The 17,269-nt window shown below is 58.7% G+C and overlaps 1 protein-coding gene across 1 annotated transcript; it reads left to right on the plus strand.

Moving 5' to 3' along the window:
- The first annotated feature begins 1,795 nt into the window (after positions 1-1,795).
- Positions 1,796-7,016, plus strand: DLX3 (distal-less homeobox 3). The gene is made up of 3 exons (XM_078436975.2): positions 1,796-2,312; positions 3,335-3,525; positions 5,161-7,016. Exons 1-3 carry the CDS (start codon positions 1,988-1,990, stop codon positions 5,506-5,508), a joined length of 864 nt encoding a protein of 287 aa, XP_078293101.1. The 5' UTR covers positions 1,796-1,987; the 3' UTR covers positions 5,509-7,016.
- The last annotated feature ends 10,253 nt before the right edge of the window (positions 7,017-17,269 follow it).

A 17,269-nucleotide genomic window follows, 5' to 3' on the forward strand; every position in this document is an offset into this window, starting at 1 on the left:
AGCGGTTCAGACCTGGCGGACACTCCTGCCCCTCCGCCCGGGGACGGGGGCCTTTTGCCTCCGCCAGCTGCAGCTCTTAAGTCCCGGGGATTTGCCTGGCATCCTGTCCGCAGGGTCTGACTTTGGAAGGGGCCACAGAGCCCCCTGCATCCTTCCCTGCGGGACGTTAGGAGTCTAGGTAGGAAGCCCCTCCCCCGGACTGGCGAGACGTGGGGAGGCTGCAGAGCCCAGAAATGACCACAAGGTGGCGCGCTGGCACTGCGCGTCCTGAGTCGCGTTAGCACCGCCGGGCAGACTGAAGGGACATGAGAATTGACGAGGCTGCCCTGTGTGAAGGTCGTATGCGGCCAGGAACTGAGAGTTGGAGGAGCTCCCCCTCCTCCCCCCCCCCCCCCCCAAAGAAAGGCGGAGAGCAGCATTGGGGGTGGCGTGGAGAAATGCTGTAGGCGTTGGGAACAACTTGGACGACTTTGCGGGCCAGACGGGACTTAGGAGCGGCCCGTCGGCAGGAAGGGGAGCCTCTTTTCCAGGGCCTTCTTGGAGGGACAGGACTCAATGGAGCATCATGGGTCGACTGAGAAGGTGCTAAGAGTTTTATACACATCGGCATACAATGACACATTCACACGGAGACATCCCCCTCCCGTGGCCCTCCACTCACACTGCTTATACCCTCGCGGTCGCGGGTTCACACACACATACACACACACACACACACACACACACACACACACACGGGCCTGCTCTCATGTGCATCGCTGTATACTGCAGAACACGTGTAACCCTCACACCACATACCCCAACTACACCCGTCCCATATACCTCATCTCTAAAAATGCCCACATTCCCCCAGTGTTGTCCCCAGTGCACAGATTCTGACCCCAAACTTACTAAAGCACAGAGAGCCAGCCTCTTATCTCACCCAACCTCATGGGGACCCCAGATCCTCTGCTCCCTCTAGCAAGCCTGGGCCATTTCTGAAGCTGCACCACGGGCAGGTTATGCACCTCCAACGGCTGCCTAAGCCCCTAAATCCACACACCCCTGCCCCCGCCCCCAAAACAGGACCCTCTCTGGGCCCCATTAGGACTTTCACAGGCCCGAGGCACTTTTGCCTGATGGGCCCCTTCCTCTATAAAGACATTCAAGATTACGTTTTATGATTGCACTGCTGTAAATATATTAATCTCATATACTGAAACATTTTCCTCAACCTAAAATGTCTTCCCCTTTTCTTCTGATTTTAAAAGAAATTAAAATATTTTCCAGAGCCCTGGGGCCTTCCCACGCTGGGCACATTTGTCTGCCTGTCATTTGCACAGGGTACACACACACACACACACACACACCACCTTGGACCACCTCCCCCCACCCCCCACCGCGAACACCCAATAGGCAAATGCCCCTGCCTCCCCATCGCACCTGAGCCCACCTCCCAGCCGCAGCCAGGGAGACAGACAGACTGACAAATCCTGGGGGCCCGCAGAGACACTCTTCCCCCCAACTCCTTCCTTCAGAGACGCTGGGAGTTATCTGGACTGGGGGCGGGAGCCACAGGAGGGGGAACGAGGGGTGTGTGTGTGTGTGTGTGTGTGTGTTTGGGTAACAACAAAGAATGGGGGGGAGAGAGGAGAGAAAGAGAACGAAAGAGCGCAAGAGCATGTTTTGCCTCGAAGGCAAGACTTGCAGCCAATCAGAGCGCTGGAGCCTCCCTCCGAGACTCCACTATTGAGTCTATAACCGGCTGGCCGGGCGGAGCTGGCAGCATTTGACTGTGGCTTGGGACGCGACGAGAGGCGCGCAGCGACCGCCCGAAGGCCTGCCATGGTCTAGGCGCCCCTCGACCTCCCCTCCCCCGAGACCCTGCGGGCCCTCCCCTCGGCTCTCCAACGCTCACGCCTGCCTCGTCTCCTGCGCCTCCTCCGCGCCCCTGCCGGCTTCGGCTCGGCGGCCCAGGCCAGCCCCAGGACTCGCGGCGCCCGCCAGGATGAGTGGCTCCTTCGATCGCAAGCTCAGCAGCATCCTCACCGACATCTCCAGCTCGCTAAGCTGCCATGCAGGCTCCAAGGACTCGCCCACCCTGCCCGAGTCCTCTGTCACTGATCTGGGCTACTACAGCGCTCCCCAGCACGACTACTACTCGGGCCAGCCCTACGGCCAGACCGTGAACCCCTACACCTACCACCACCAGTTCAATCTCAACGGGCTTGCGGGCACGGGCGCTTACTCGCCCAAGTCGGAATATACTTATGGAGCCTCTTACCGGCAATACGGGGCGTACCGGGAGCAGCCACTGCCCGCCCAGGATCCAGGTGAGACCTTGGAGGGTTCCCCCAGGGAGAGGAAGGCGGGGAATTGAAGCCCATATCTAGGGAAACGTCGAGGGTTTAAAAAAAAAAAAAAGTGCTGTATAAAGTTAGACAAGGTGGGCTAGAAGACCCCCAGAGGGGACAGATGACCCTCCAGTCCCGAAGCTGTGCACCGCGGTCTCAGGGAGGATGGGGCCAGTTAGGGGAGGAAGGGGAAGAGCGTGGGGTGTCAGGGGACCTCCGAATCGGGTGCTTTCGCAAGCACTTCAGCTCTTCCATCGGGTTCCGAAGGCTTGGGGGTAGGCAGCGGGGACTCGAAGCTGCAGGGGCCGTCTGGATATGGGCCGGGAGACGGGGAATGGTAAGGGGGACATGGAGACACACACACACACACACACACCCCAGAAAGCAGAGCCTGAGAAGTGGGAAAGCGGAAAAAGAGAAAGGTGGAGAAAGAGCCGAAGACAAACGTGGAGTGACAAAGTGAGGGAAAGGAGCAGAGGAAGGGACAGGGAAAAAAAAAAAAAAAAAAAAAAAAAGGAGGGAAGGAAGGAACAGAGAATCCGTACTATGCTTGCCACTTTTCTGAGAATCTAAAATTATTCTAAAATTTAAAAAGTTAAAAAAAAAAAAAAAAAAAGCAGGGGGGAGGGGGGAGGAAGAACGGAGGGAAAGAGCTAGAGAGGTGACCGAGGGCAAGGTGGGGGCGAGAAGGAGGCGGCCAGCAGGCGGGTGGCGAGCCGGGAAGGCGTCGGAGCGAAGCCGCGGCCCGTCCTCGCCCGGGTGGCCGGCGCCGGGGACCGCGCTCCGGGGGCCGGGCGCGGAGCTGCGAGCTGGGAGCGCGCGTCGTGGGCGGCCACCGGCTCCGGCTCCGCTCCGGCTCCGGCTCCGGCTCCGGCTCGGTCGCCGCCTGTCGGGGCGCGGGCGGCGGAGCGCGCGCGGCCGGGAAACCCGGAGCGCGTCGGGGGGCGCGGGGGCGCGCAGGCCCAGGCTGAGCCGCCCCCCGCCCGGTGCGTTGCCCGCAGTGTCCGTGAAGGAGGAGCCGGAAGCCGAGGTGCGCATGGTGAACGGGAAGCCCAAGAAGGTCCGCAAGCCCCGCACCATCTACTCCAGCTACCAGCTGGCCGCCCTGCAGCGCCGCTTCCAGAAGGCCCAGTATCTGGCGCTGCCCGAACGCGCGGAGCTGGCCGCGCAGCTGGGCCTCACGCAGACACAGGTCAGTGTCGGGCGAGCAACGACGGGGGTAGGGGGGGGAGGGGGGTGCTCGGTGGGGCCCCGCGCAGGACCCCGGGGATGGGGGTGGGGGCGGGGGGTGGGTAGGCGCCGCTGAACCGGGCTGGCCTTTGAAATCCCCTGCAGGCCCTCGAAACCCTGGCCTGTAGATGGAAGGCCACCCCTCCCCCATGCCAAGTCTCAACTCCTGTCGGAAGTCTCTGCATTAAAACCTGTACAGGCGTGCATATTTGTGAACCTGTGCAACCGTGTGTGTCTGCCACCGGGAGAAGTTTCCTCCCCTTGCTCCAGACTCCCCAGCTCCCACGCAGTGCCTGTCACTCACTTAATGGGAGTCCCTTTCGTGTCTTCCCCCACCCCCAGGCCAGGCATGTGTGTGTAGCAGTGGACGTATATGTGTATATGCATGGATATTTGCCCACGTGCTAACGGGTCTGGGTGCGCTGGGGGAATGGTCGCATAAGGAGGGGGCAGTGTGTTTACAGATGGAGGGACACGTGTACATGACTGTGCACACTGGTGAGTGCATGTACAAAAATGTGCCCTTGTCTCAAAACACCCCATTCATGTTCGGCATCTAAATGCTTCACCCCTTCCTCTGCCCCAAAGCCAGGAAGGGAGGTTCCCCACCAAAGGGGGATAGGAACGCAAAGGTGAGCTCCACCCCTACCCCCAGCCTGATCCTAAAGCCCCCAGCAGCCTGTCGCTGCTCAGGGGCGGAGTGGCTGGTGGATGTCTGGCTCCCTACAGGTGTTGACAGGCGCGCCTGGGTTACTGCGGGCGGCTGGCTGCGTGGGGCCCTGTCCGCTGGGAATCTGGGTCACCCAGTGAGGAGCTGATTCATTGTTTGTACCAGTCACACGGGGTGGGGAGCAGCAGGGGGAGGGGGAGATACCCCAAGGGAAATTTAGAGAATCATGGCTCACCTGCTCCTGAGTCCCCAGGTCACCCCCATTAGCCAGCCCCGGAGGGCTCGTCCACGCCTGAGTGTGTGAACGCGGGCGCTCGAGTTCACAGGGCATTTATCTGGGTGCATCTGTGCGGGCGCGCATGTGTGTATATGTGTGTGTGTGTGTATCTTTGTAATCTGGTGTCTGAGTGTGAAGCTGTGAGTGGGTACATTCCTGCACATGGAAATGCTTATGTGGGTGTGGGTTTGTCTCTGGGTACCTGTGTGCCTCTGCTTATGGGTTTCTCATGTGAACAAAATGCCACCAACTGCCCATCGTAACTTATCTGAGCCTCCTGGTGACCCTAGGAAGTAGGGGCTGTCATCCCCATGTTGCAGATGGGGAAGGCAAGAATCAGAAAGGTCCAGGGATTTGCCCAAGGTCACACACTTCATAGGTGGTGGAGAGGAATTTGGACCCATGTGCAGGATGTTCCTAACTGCAGTCCCCACCCCCCCCCCACCGCCGCCCCCCCCCCCACCGATCGAAAAAAGGTACTGGGCCGGGAAGTCAGGACACCTAGGTTTTGCCAGGGTCTTGTGTAAGGTGGGGTCCTGGACTTGCCTTTTCTAGGCTGGGGCCCTTTGGGGTTTTCACTAAGCGTTCTGAGAGGCTAACTAGCTCCCCCTCTTTTTTTTTTTTTTTTTTGCCGTTCCCCTCCCATGCAGGTGAAGATTTGGTTCCAGAACCGCCGCTCCAAATTCAAGAAGCTGTATAAGAACGGGGAGGTGCCCCTGGAGCATAGCCCCAACAATAGTGATTCCATGGCCTGCAACTCACCCCCGTCACCTGCCCTCTGGGACACCTCCTCCCACTCCACTCCAGCCCCTGCCCGAAGCCAGCTGCCCCCGCCGCTCCCCTACAGTGCCTCCCCAAGCTATCTGGACGACCCCACCAACTCCTGGTACCACGCACAGAACCTGAGTGGACCCCACTTACAGCAGCAGCCGTCTCAGCCGGCCGCCCTGCATCACGCCTCCCCCGGGCCCCCGCCCAACCCTGGGGCTGTGTACTGAGCACCCCACCTGACCTGAACCTCCCACGAAGGACCCGAAGGACCCGGGACCAGGCAGAAGGCGCCTCTGTCCTAGCCGACACTCAGGAATCATCGAGGAGCACAGGGGAAAGGGCACCCCTTTCCCCCTTCCCTTGCCCCTTCCTCCAGAGATCCAAGAGCTTCCAGATGAAATTTGCATGGACCAAGGATGTCCCCTGAACCTCCCTCCCCCTTGCCTAGACACCGGGGTACCCCTCCAGACGTTGGGGCGCTCCACTCCAGCTGGGACAGCCGTTCCCCTTCCGCTCCGGGAGCCTGGATTGGCTTTTCATGGCCCGTCACCTTCCAGCTTCTAAAACTTAGTGCTCATTCCGCAGACTGGAGAACTCGGGGACCGGGGACACTGTGCAGCATTTGCAGGTCAGGCCTGGGCTGGGGCACCAGGCACCATGGATCCCGGGACCTGCTAGGCCTGGTTCCTCCTAAGTCACTAAGCCACCTGTGGCTCCCCACTTCCTGAGCAATCCCTTCTGCCAAAAAGACATTGGACATGGTGACCAGGACTCAGGGTGGGGATGTCAACCCCCAGCCCGCACTTCTAGCCCTCATTTCAGATTTGAGGGTTAAACCAAAGAAACCCCCCCCAAGTGAGGGTATCTTTTAATATTTGTGGCTTTAGAGGGAAGAGCCCAAGGAGCCGTCTCTCTCCTCTCTCCCCCTCTGGTCAGAGAGGGGTGGTGGGTCTCAGGTGTCTTTCCTAAGGACCCACTTCTTCTTCCGTGTACAGGACTTTGCACAACTTTGGTTTTAAAAGCTGTTGAAAACTAGGAAAACAAAGGGCATTGTTAACAGATAGGACCAATCTCCCCTGCATGGGCACCTCTGCCCTGCCCCACCCCCACCCACCTCTTCCTCTCCTCCAGTAAGTTGGCAGTTTGGGCGCCAAGCCCCAAATCTCCAAGGAAACCTACCAGGCAAGACAGACCCCCCGAAACATCCCCTTTCCGGTGGCTTTGGAAGCAGATCGCTCCCGCAGATGGAGAACGGTGTGTGAGGCGCGCGGAGAGAGAGGGCAGGGTTGCGGCTCCGTGCCTTTAGGGGTGAGGGGGTGGCTGTCTGGAGGGCTGGTAGCACTACCCCTCCTTGGCCCAGACGTCCCCCCCAGAGCTAACCTTCCTCCACCCTGATGTGGTCAAACGTCGAAGAAAAGGGGAGGTGGAGGACTGTAGCTATATATACAGTATGTATTTTTTTTTTTTTTTTTTTTTAAGAACAACAGAGAGAAGCAGCCTCCTCCCTACTGTGGTTTCCTATTTATGTGGCCCTTGCCTCCTGGACGTACCTGCCTGTGCGTTGTGAGCAGAGAGAAACAGGGATGTGGGCTCCGGCTGGATTGGGGTTTGGTGGGAGGTACAGGAGCAGGGAGACACTTGGTGGATCTCAGAGTCCCACCCTAGGGGGACGGAACGAAGCCAACACCCACTCCCTCCCAGCCTTCTCCCTTCTGCTTTCTTACTGGACCCATCTTTATATATAACGTTAATAAAAAAGAAGAAACTAACCGCTGAGCTCTTTGAACTGGAGGCTGGAGGCAGACAGCTCTTGGGGAGGGTCTGGGAGTTGGGGAAGTTGGCGCAGAGAAGCCTGTGAGCCTCTAGGAGCTCCTGGGGGAGTCAGAGCCCTGAGGACCCACTGCCGGGACTCTGGGCTCAGGAGCTGGGCTGGGCCTGGCCCCTGGTGGCAGGTGTTCCTGACCCTGTGGCGGCCCCCAACTTGGGCCGGTCTGGGTGGGTGGGAGGCTCCCAGCTGTGGCCTCCCTGACTCCACTCTGCTTGGCGGCTTGGCGTTCCCTGCCAGCCAGCTGCCTTCCGCCACTGCTGCTGCCGCCGCCGCCGGGTCACCTCGGGGCTGCTCTTTGATCTTGGGCTCACACGCAGACATGCTTGCACACGCGTGTAACCCCCCTGACTCCACGCCCAGGCGTTCCCCGGTCCCTCGTTCTCTGGTCTGTCCCTTCCAGCTTGGGGTGAGGGTGGGGCCTGGGGCAGGGGGGACACCGCTGCTCGCTCCCTCGCTCACTCCCAGAGCTGGCAGGGACCCCGGGCCACGGGGATCCGAGCTGGATGAGGGAAGCGAACAGACGAAGGGGGTCCTGTGTTTACCTTCTCAGGCTCAGCCCTGGCTCGGAGCCTTCTCGCCAGTGCCACTGACCCGCCTGGGCCCAGCACTGCCCCCCCCCCCCCCGCCATTCCAGTGGCTCCACTCCGGGACTGGAGGTGGTGGAATGGATGGAGGTGTGTGAGGGACACGTGGTGGTGGCAGGCAGGAGGCAGTGTGAATGCACGCACTCGCTTGTGAGCTACCTCTCTCTCTCATACGCGCACGTTCCGGGACACGCGATGACCTCTCCCCCGCCCTCACACCTACACGGACTCCCACCGGCGACACAGACACAGACGCACACCCGAGACCCCTTGGCGTCGCACGGACGTGCGAAGCCGAAGCCACAAGCCTCCGGGAGACGGAGCCCCCCCAACACACAGGTGCGCACGCACGCATCCCTCAGGCCGCACATCCCAGGGTCACGCACAGGCACGGGCGCGCGCGCCCAACGAGGCGGCGACAGCTCCCTGCGCCGGAAAAAAAGTCTCGGACCCAGAGTCAGCAACACCACCCAGCCCCAGAGGTGACCCGGCTCAGCCTGAAACCTCCCCGGCAGGCCGGGCCCTCGCTTTCCTCATCTGTCGAACGGGGACAACAAGCCCCACCCGCCCTGGTGGCCCCTGGGGCTGTTGCGAGGTCCCAAGCAGCGTACCAATGAGAAGTCAGAGGGAAGGGGCTCCGGCGGTCACAGGCACCTGGCCTGGGGGTCCTCTGGGCTGGGCTCCAGAACAGTGGGGACCCCCACCCGCCCCCCCATCACCGCGCCCCTCTACCTCCCAGGAGGCGAGCCTTGCCTTCCCCCCCCCCCCACCCCTGCCCCTGCCCGAGGGAGACGGAAGGGAGGAGGGCCTTCCGCCCACGGACGCCAGCAGGGCTGGCAAGGGTTAAGTGGCAGCTGCCAGGCGGGGCTGAGCTGAGCAGTTTGGTTTGAGGGCTGCGTGCAGGCAGGAGCAGCGAGGCGGCAGCCGGGCAGACTTACTGGAGACACTGCATTTTATTAGGGCTGGGCTGCCAGCAAAGGGAGGGAGAGGGGGAAAAAAAAAGGGCAGAAAGAGAGAGGAAGGAAGGAGGAGGCTGGGCAGGCCGGCTGGCGGGCGGGCTGCTCCGGGATGAAAGGGTGTTGTAAACTCCCTAATTCCTCCCTGCTCATCCCTGCTCGGTCAGGCTGGATTAACTGCCCGGGTGACCTCCCGCGGGGGTCAGCCCCACCCCTGACCTCCCCTTCCTCCTCTCCTCACCTCCCAGCCTGCCCAGTGGCCCTCTTCCACTCTGTCCAGGGGCCCTGGGCTGGGGCCCGCAAAGAAAGGGCTTGGGTGGGGGGGACCTGGCAGGGTGCCAGGGCGGGGCTGCTGTGCCCATCTTCTGCCAGGTGCTTCTTGACTACACCCGTTGCCTGGCGACAAGGTGCGGGGACGCGGGGGGCCTGGAGCACCCCAGTCTGCCCCCAGGGTCACTGTTCTCCGAGCCTTAGTGACAGCTGACGCTCGCTCAAGTCCTACTCTGTGCCAGGCATTTTGCATGGGATCCTCACAGCAGGCTGGGGGGTGGGGGGGTGGGGTGGGTGATGGAGTACCCATTCTTCAGGGGGGGAAACTGAGGCACAGAGAGGTTCAATCTCTGGCAAGGTCATATAACTAATGTGTGGCGATGCTGGGGTTTGCGCCCGGGTCTGTCTGAAGGATGGGTGCTCTTAAAGGGCTTTCCTGGAGCTCAGTTGACTGAGGGGCCCCAGGGCAGAGCTACAGAGAGCTGGAGCCCCCCCCCCCCCCATCTGCCTCCCACCCCACCCAGGTTCCACGCACCCCAGGCGGCCAGCCCACCTTCCAGGCTCCTCCCTGGAGGAGAAGTGGAGGGGGGGAGGGGCCGGCCCCAGGAAAAGCTTCAGGCTGTGGTCAGGAATGCTCCTGCCGGGAGTCAGCTGACCTGGACTGAATCCTGCCTCCATAACCTCACTGACTGGTGATCTTGGACAAGTCACTTAACTTTTCTAAGCTTCGGTTTCCTCATTGGTAATGCCAGGATAATGCTACCTGTCTGGTAGGGTTGTCGAGAGGATTAAACAGTATAATGCGAACAAAATGCTTAATAAGGTACCCAGCACATTGTGAGTACTGCTCAGGTAATGAGAGTTGCTGTTGACGATGGTGACGACGGTGACGACGGTGATGACGGTGACGGTCGTGAGGGGGGGAGAAGGGGCTGACTCCCCACCTTGCTTCCCGCCCCACCCCGCCCTTGCATACCCCCAACTCAGACCCATGATCCAGCCATCGCTAGGAGGAATAAGTGTGTTCCCAAAAGGAGTAAATCAGCCAGTATCTATTGAGCACCTGCTTCCGGCCAGGCAGTTCTAGGAGCCTGGCAGAGCAGATGCCCAAAGCCCGGGGGGGAGGAAGGCACACACCTGTACGAGGTGCTTCAGGGTCAGAAGCGGGGCCAACCCTGGAGAGGCCCCAGCTGGGCAGACCTGACACGGTCCAGGAGGCCTGGAGGAGGCTGCAAGGGGAAAGGGCAGGAGCAGTGGGTGGGAAGGAAACCTGAAAAGATTCCATGGAAGAGGGTAGCACTTGAATTATGCCTTGAGAGAAGGCGGGTGGCATGACAGGCAGAGCTGGGGCCTGGGAACCTGCTCCCTGGAGCACCACCTATGGAATAACTCCCCGGGGCTCAGGGTGGGGAGGAAGGGGGCTTATGGGAGAGCTGGAGATGCTGGCTAGAGAGATGCAGAAGGAAGGGGGGAGGCTGGGGTCCAGAAGGTCGCTAAGTCCTTCCCGGGATGCAGGGCTCCGAGAATGGCAGGGTCTGACGGCTCCTAGCCCCTCGGATGAGCTGGCATCCACTCTGGCACCATGAGCTTGGGGAAAGGAAGCTCCTTGCCCTACTTCTGGGGGAAGACAGGTCCCCGAGACCCCTCCGTTTAAGGGGTCCTAGGCAGGAGATCCTAGAGCTCTCACCCCATACACCATCTGCCTCGGCAATACACCACCTGCTCCCCAGTCTAGGAGAGCCCCCACACCTCCGAGGGGAAGGGAGTTCTGGGAAGCTGAGACAGGACCCCTGACGGGTAGCCCCCCAGCCCCCAGCCCCTGGGCTAGTTGCATCAACCAAGCCCAGGGAAGGAGGGGGAGGTAGTGGGGGATGGAGGAGGATGGGAGGAGGGGCAGAGGGGTGAACGGAGGGGGGAGGAGAAGGGGGCGCTTCAGCCAGCACCCTGGCCTCTGTTTTTCCAGCTTTAATTGCAGCGTTAATCACCTTAATAAGCTGTTTACCAGCCATCCAGCAGCCTGAGACTGGGAGACTTAGAAGCCAGAAAGTGCTTGGAGATGAGTTTCCCTGGCAGCCCCGGGGGAGGGGAGGCAGTGCTGATGGGGGGATCCTGGGGGTCTTGGGGCAGAGGGGGCAGGTGGAGGCTGGTGGAGAAGGCTGGGACCAGGGAGTCCAGAAGGCCAACCTCCAGCTCTTCGAACAGGCCCAGCCGGCTCCCACAGAGGCTCTGGAGTCAGCTCCCTGGGCGACCCTTCCTTGACACAAGCCCGGGTCCCCAGCCCCCCCTCCCCCTTTCTCCTCTGTCACTCAGCCCTGTTTCCTGGTCCCAGTTCTGCAGAGGCACAGCCTACCTCTCACCTTGTCCTCGGCCTTGTCCCTGGCTCACAGTGCACGGCTGTGACTATTGTGTTCACCCTGGGCTGGGAGACAAGTGGCAGTCTTTATGCCAAGGTCCATGGGGGCAGAGCTGGGAGAGGGTCTGCACCGGGGGCAGCAGGAACAAGGACAGGGACTTGGCCGTGTTCACTGGGACACGCTCCCACCTCGGATGCCTCGCAGGATGCCCGGTGAACATGGAATGCCCGAGTGGATCAACGAGGTGACAGAACCCTCGGGCCCCTCACACAAACCCTCTTGGCTTCGGCTTCCACTCCCGTCAGAGGAGGGGGAACCGGAGGGGGAAAAAGATAACTGTCTCTGTCTTTCGGTTGTCGGGGATTAAATAAGACCAGAAGAGGAAAGCCCAACACCCAGTTACCCACCCCGGAGCAAATGCAGGAACTCAACCGTGATGCTCGCTGGGCATGATCCCATCTCACTGCTGGAACACAGCCCCAGAGAGACTATGTGACTTGCCCAAGGTCACACGGCAAATGAGGGGCCGTTTGATGAGTGCCGGTGACCACAGCTGGACAGGCGCTGCTAAGTGGGCTCTGAAACCCTGGCCTCCAGACTGTAGGACGAAGAATGTTCTCTGGACAAGTGGGTCAGACCCAATGATCTGAGCACCACCCCACCCCCACCCAGGGTCTTCAGTTGGTCCAGTCCACTGGCTGGTGAGTCTTGGAAGCTCCTGCTTGGGGGTGGTGTGGCGGGGGGAGGGGTGGGGTGGAGTATGGAATTGGCCTCTGGAACCCCTGAAAAGCTCGGAGGCTTTGGAAGCACTTGGGAGGGGTCTGGAGTCTGGTAACTGCTCTGCCCAAGGTTGGCAGTCTGACAGGGGGGGTACTTAGGGGCCCAAGGTGGCCAGGAAGCACCCCGCAAGGAGGCAAACCTGGGGAGGGGGCTGACAAGGGGGCGGAGCCTTGAGGCTGAAACTTCTCGGTTGTTTGCTGGGGCAAACTGAAGCAGGATTGGAAATGTCTGCTGAGTAAGCAGGGAATAAAGACTCCACACCCTGGAAGATTAGCTGGTACGGGGGAGGGGGGTATCCCCCCCACCCTGGGCAGTTCACCTTGAACCTGGCAAACGGCAGCAGGGTGCCCTTCCCGGCGCACTGAGAGCGCCTGGCCACGTCATGCAACGCGTGTGGCACTGCCCCACACCCACCCCTGGGGCCAGGCAGGCCTGTCCTGAGCTCAGGAATCACCAAGGGGGGTGCAGGGGGTGGGTGCGGGGAGAGACATACCCTTGGCCAACGGAGGGTAGGTAGGAAGCTGAGGAAAACAGGAGGCCAGAGGGAGTGGGAGGCTGGCTGGTAAGGAAGGAAAGCAAGAGAAAATTGCTTCCAAGCACAGACTCGGATCCTCCCAAGACCTGGGCAGGGAAGATGCTAAGAACCTACTGTGCACAAATCACATGCCAGGCACTTTCACAGGCACTGTCTCATTTAATCTTTTCAACTGCATAGAAAAGTTAGTGCCCTTATTAATCCATTTCACAGGTGAGATCGTTGAGGCTCGGAGAGTTTCGATAGCTTCCCCGAGAGTCCCCCAGTGGATTTGAAGCAGGGTTCAGCATTCTGAATCGCTAACCTGTGGGATCCCTAACCTCTTAGCACCCCACAGCCTCCAAGAGGGAAATGGAGAGGAGCGTAGGGGGCCGGGCTCAACCTTTCCCCTCATTCTCAGACTTGCCCTGTGCCCTTAGAGCCCCAGGATTGTCCTTCATTAGACTCGGACACACACGTCCAAACAACTGAGCTCAAATCCTGGCTTTGACACTTGTTAGCTGGGTAACCTCAGGTAAGTCACTTGCCCTCTCTGAGCCTCACTTTCCCTCATCTATAAAAGAGAGCTAATCCGGGGCGCCTGGATGGCTCAGTCGCTCGAACGTCCGACTTCAGCTCAGGTCTTGATCTCCCGGTTCGTGGGTTCGAGCCCCACGTCGGGCTCTGGGCTGGCAGCTCGGAGCCTGGAGGCTGCTCCGGATTCTGTGTCTCCCTCTCAACCCTTCCCCCGCTCATGCTCTGTCTCTCTCTTCTCAAAAATAAATAAAAACATTAAAAAAAATATAAATAGAACTAATCCTACCTATCTTGCAGGGCTGCTGAGGAAATGAGTCTATACATATAAAGGGCTTAGCATAAAGCTTGGTACCATGATGGGCGCTGAACAAACTATACAGTTAGTTTTCCATGAAACCAGACTGTGTGCAGTTAGGACACTCTTCGGTTGGCCTAGAGAGTTCTAGGCACCCTCAATGAGACCATGGTTGACCCCTCCTCCTCCGAGGGCAGGGAGAGCTCTCATACTAGAGAATTCCTCCTACTGGGAAATGGCTCTCTTGATTCAAACTAAGTCTGCCATGTTCAGATGTCACGGAAGGATGGCCACTAAGGACAGAGCCATGTGCTGGGCCTTAGCGCCAGCAGAAGGGGAAAGGGCAGGGGTTCATATTTTTCAGTTACCCATCAGCTAAGAGCCGCTCTCCACACTGACATACTTACAGTACTCTACTACTTTGTATTTACGTTATAACAGAAATATTTCCCCTTATTCATGGCTAGAAAACAGCTACCTACAGTGTCTTATAGGCCACGATACCAAAGCATTCTTAATTCTGAAAGTTTTTTTCCCCTAGAGTCTCTTGAGGTTTCTTTTTTTTTTTCTCATTTTTTTAAATGTTTATTTATTTTTGAGAGTGGGGGGAGCACGAGCATCGGAAGGGGCAGAGAGAGAGGGAGACACAGAATCGGAAGCAGGCCCCGACGCGGGGCTCGAACTCACCAACGGTGAGATCGTGACCTGAGTGAAGTCGGCGCTCAACCAGCTGTGCCACTCAGGCACCCCCTCTTGAGTTTTCTAGGTATACAATCAAATATCAGTAAAAAGGAGTGGTTTTATGGGTGCTTTTTAGCTTAGTAGAAGGAATTCTGGGGCTCTAGGAGGTATAACCTTTCGTGAATACAGGAGTCAGGGGCCTCAGAGGCATTGGCCCTGACCCAGGCAGGCGTGGATGGTCTCACCTCTTCAGGTACCTTCTCATCTGGGGTGCCCAGAGCACTGTCCAGGGAGCGCACTCAGACATCCCCACCCTTTGGCCAGCCCTCTGCAGGACTTCCTTCCTTCTTCTCAAAGCAGCTCTGATCCAGCTCTGATCCAGCAAAGCAGCTCTGATCCACTCGTGAGGCTGTGTTTCTGGGGAAGGCATTCGGAGCACGGTTCCGCTCACAGCTGGAGATCAACAGAGGAGCAAGGGTGCTTGGGTAAGATCTCTTATGGACAGAGAAGGTTTTTCTTGCTTGGCGGCCAGAGACAGTGATAATAATTAATCCTCCCGGAATCCTAACTGTATTATCATAATATCATTTGTGTCTTAACTCCTTCCTTCCTCACAACAGTTCCTTGAAGAAGACCATGCTATCATTATCTTAATGTTGCAGTTGAAGAAGGAGGTTAGGAAACTTGCCCAAGGTCACAGAGTTGGGTTTGAACTCAGGCCCCGGCTCTTTACTATTTTGTGTTCCTGGAGATGGAACTAAACTCTTCACCGCTACATGGTAAGCTGGTGAGTCAGAGGACGATTTAGGTGGGTGGGGGGAGAGGGCCACTTTGGGCACCAGGCTAGTATGGCCGAAGTGAAGAAATAAGTCACCATATCCCCTGGCCTGCTTGGTATATTTCACAACTTACCAGGAGACACTCTCCCCGTTTCCATGACCTTCTGAGATATTTTGATCATTATCCTCACTGCACAGGTGAGGAAATAAAGACCCAGGAAGGTAAAGTGACCTGCCCAAGGCCTTTGAGCTGCATGCCTGCATTCCAGAGACTCCGTGAAGTCTCTCTGGAGGAGACAATTTTTCTTTTTCGAGGGGCCAGGAGGAACGGGTTGCTAAGGGGCTGGGAGTGGGAAGGATCCCAAGCCAGGGATGAGTCCCAGGAGGAGATTCAGGCTTTGGAGAGGGAGGTAGGAGGACTCGAGGAGGTCACAAGGGGTGGACGAAGCCTGCCTTGGTGGATCCAGCTGATCCCCCTGGGCTTGGAGAATGTGACAGGAGCCCAGCAGAGGCTTGTCAGGAACCTCCTGCAGCCTGGCTTCCCCCAGGATCTGTTGGCGCAAAGAATTCCCGGTGGCTCCAGGGCTGGGAGGAGGAGTTTGCAACAGGCCCCGGCTTGCAGAGACCGAGAACGCAACTGCTGGGTCCAGGTCCGGTGGAGAGGAGGTCCGCCAGTGTGGCGGGCAGTGGGAGGGGTGGGACCTGGGCGGGAGTCACGTGCCCTCATCCACTAGCAGTCCTCTGCTCCGCGGCACACAGGCACTGAGGCCCTCCTCTCCAAAGAGGACGGGAGCGCCAGGGTTGGGAGAGAGGTGGTCAGGCAGAGGAAGGAACCACTGAGTGGGGGAGCCCCCAGTCTGAGAGGGGAGGCCAGTGCCCTGTTCGCTAGCAACCCAGTCTGAGGGAGGAGTACCAGTCCCGAGGAGTCAGGCAAAACAGGACACAGAAGGTGATCTCGGGAGTGGGCTTCTAGGCCGGCCGAGGGGATTCCCGAGCAGAGGGGGAAAGAATGAGGTCCCCCCCCCGGGGGAGCCTTGAGATCTAAATCGGATAATCTACATGCCATGCCCCGGGCCTCACGATTCGGCTCTATGTTCTTCAGGAGCTTGATGTGGGGAGGACAAGAGAGTGGGGGCCGCAGGCCAGAGTGGAATCCCTCAAGCTGGCCAAAGGGTCTTTCTTCCATCGGACCCCCAATTTAACCGAACTTTAAGGGGGATGGTTCAGAAGAAGCAGAGAGGAGTGTATTCCACATCTATTCCATACAGAGTGGCTCCCTCCCCTGGAAATGAAGTAATCTCTCCATTTCGGGGCCAGAGAAGCCGAAGGCCTGGCACTGTGAGGCATTGAATCAGAATCCTTGATGTTTGGAGGAAGCTTGGAGCCGACTCCTTTCCCTTCCTGGACTGGCCAGACATGTCCCCCAGGATGCCAATGGGGCTGCGTACCTTAGAGTCATCAAGCTATGGGGCTAGAGAGAGCTACTGAATGCATCTACTCTGATGAGGGAAGCAAAGCCCTATACTCAGGAGCTCCCAATCTGATGAGAGACAGGGGTCTGCCTGACAAAGCCCCAGACTGGAGTGGAAAGTGCTGGTAGGCACATATCAACCACTAGACACACACACACACACACACACACACACACACACACACACGGGATCTGGCAAGAGCAATTATCTGAGTTTCAGAGAGGGTATGTAACTTGCCCAAGGTCACACAGCAAGGAGTGGCAGAGCAGCACTTTCCTCATCAGGCTGTGATCCCAGCTCCCTCTTTGCTAGCCGGAGTTGCCCTCAGGGCTGGGGAGCAGAGGGATCAGTGAGGCGTATTGGAGAGGACAGTCTTTGGGGTCCTGGGCCTTGGCTGGAATCGCTGGCCACGCCTGGGAGCCATGGGGTGTGCCAGGAAGGGCTAGCCCGCCCGGGAGCTCTTGCCAGAGCTCAGGAAAAGAAGGAGGCAAGCCGTCAGGGAACAAAGCAGATAAAGTCATAATTAAATGATCGGGTTTCTGTGGCCCTTCAGTCTCCCTCCCCAAGTGCTCACCAGGGAAATACTCCCCGAAAATAGGAGACAGAGAGCTAGCAGAAAGGGCCAGAATGAGAAAAGGGTGGGAGAAGAGAGAGAGAGAGAGAGAGAGCAAGACAGCCATCCCCACCCCACACGCACTCACAGCTGGGGAGGCTAATCTGTGTATTTCTGGGTGTGTTTCACCTCATCTCTGCATGTGTTAAGTCCCTGTGCCTCTTCTTGGTTCACCCCTGTGTGTGGCGAGGATGTAACCTGTGAGTGTATTTCTCTGTGTGTCCGTGCACAGCCCTGGCAAGGCTCCACGCACATGGCCTCACGCGTGCCTCTGTGCGCGGCTCTGCACACCGCAGCGATGCGGCCGTGTGTCTGCCTTTCTGCG

This window comes from Panthera onca, chromosome E1 (genome assembly GCF_046562875.1).
Source record: "Panthera onca isolate mPanOnc1 chromosome E1, mPanOnc1 haplotype 2, whole genome shotgun sequence".
NCBI lineage: Eukaryota > Metazoa > Chordata > Mammalia > Carnivora > Felidae > Panthera > Panthera onca.

What these genes read in the sequence shown, in the direction of transcription:
- DLX3 (XM_078436975.2), top strand. Translation starts at nt 1,988, where the DNA reads ATGAGTGGCTCCTTCGATCGCAAGCTCAGCAGCATCCTCACCGACATC. An exon ending in ACTGCCCGCCCAGGATCCAG is followed by an intron (nt 2,313 to 3,334) that starts GTGAGACCTTGG and finishes CGTTGCCCGCAG; the next exon opens with TGTCCGTGAAGGAGGAGCCG. An exon ending in TGGGCCTCACGCAGACACAG is followed by an intron (nt 3,526 to 5,160) that starts GTCAGTGTCGGG and finishes CCTCCCATGCAG; the next exon opens with GTGAAGATTTGGTTCCAGAA.